Source organism: Orycteropus afer, unplaced genomic scaffold (genome assembly GCF_000298275.1).
Source record: "Orycteropus afer afer isolate SDZICR_OR568_19922 unplaced genomic scaffold, OryAfe1.0 scaffold00306, whole genome shotgun sequence".
Taxonomy (NCBI): Eukaryota; Metazoa; Chordata; class Mammalia; order Tubulidentata; family Orycteropodidae; genus Orycteropus; species Orycteropus afer.
The window spans coordinates 3,433,230-3,434,583 of record NW_006921893.1 but is presented as its reverse complement, the minus strand read 5'-3'; the positions used below and the strand labels follow the sequence as shown (position 1 = coordinate 3,434,583).

The 1,354-nt window shown below is 43.2% G+C and overlaps 1 protein-coding gene across 1 annotated transcript; it reads right to left on the bottom strand.

The window, feature by feature from the left end:
- Positions 1-492: 492 nt before the first annotated feature.
- On the bottom strand, positions 493-1,110 carry LOC103206230 (high mobility group protein B1-like). The gene is given in 1 exon segment (XM_042782407.1): positions 493-1,110. A coding segment is annotated over 1 exon segment (618 nt).
- Positions 1,111-1,354: the final 244 nt, after the last annotated feature.

Here is a 1,354-nt window from a genome sequence, read left to right as displayed (position 1 = left end):
TTTTTTTAAAATTGTATTTACTTAGAAGCATTCAGAATGTCAACAAAACAGCTGTAACTTTTTTTTCCCCCATTTGCAATTACAGAGTGGTATTCAGTTAACAGAACAACAATTATTTTGTATAAGCTGCATCAGAGACAACTGAAGATGGAAAAAACAAAACAAAACAAAAAATAAAACCAAAAACTACCATCCCCATATATAACTAATTTGTGCTGCACACCACAAGGACCTGCTTTCAATTTCCATGCCAATTTACAACCTCCAGACTGTACAAGGCAAGTTAGTGGCTACTGAAGATACCACCAGGACAGGGCTATCTAAAGACACATTCGGTAGTGTGTTAACTATACAAAAAAAGACACTGTACAGTTTTAAAACAAATTTTACACAGTCTTACATTTCATTATTTTTTCTTTAAAAGGAGTGAGTTGTGTACAGGGGGGTTAAATGCTTTATAGACAAGAAAAAAAAAACTGTGCTAGAACCAAGTTATTCATCATCATCATCATCTTCGTCTTCCTCCTCCTCCTCCTCTTCATCTTCCTCCTCTTCCTTCTTCTTCTTGCTTTTCTCGGCCTTAACAACTCCCTTTTTGGCGGCATCGGGTTTGCCCTTGGCCTGGTAGTCAGCGATATCCTTTTTGTACTTCTCCTTCAGCTTCGCCGCCTTCTTCTCCTATGGCTGCTTGCTGTCGGCAGCAGTATTGTTCCACATCTCTCCCGGTTTCTTTGCGACATCCCCGATGGACAGGCCAGGGTGCTCGCCTTTGATTTTCGGGCGATACTCAGAACAAAACAAGAAAAAGACTGAAGGGGTCCTCTTCGGCGCATTGGGGTCCTTGAACTTCTTTTTTGTTTCCCCTTTAGGAGGAATATAGGTTTTAATTTCTCTTTCATAACGGGCCTTGTCCGCCTTTGCCATGTCTTCAAATTTCCCCTTCTCTTTAGCAGACATGGTCTTCCACCTCTCAGAGCACTTCTTAGAAAATTCTGAGAAGTTGACTGAGGCATCTGGATGTTTCTTCTTGTGCTCCTCCCAGCAAGTTTGCACAAAAAATGTATACGATGACATTTTGCCTCTCGGCTTCTTCAGATCTCCTTTACCCATGTTTAGTTATTTTGCGTCCGCGAGGCACAGAGTCGCCCAGTACCGTCTGGCTCTGCCTGGCCCGGCGCTGTCTCTATGGAGCTCAATGTACTGCCTGGACTCAAGTATTGCAAGAATCATGGAGCTGGCTCAGGACTGGGCTGTTTTGTTCTGCTGTGCGTTGGGTCGTTATGAGTTGGACACTACTTGACAGCACCTAACGACAAGAACGGGAGCTCTGGTAGCATAGTGGCTAAGACACTTG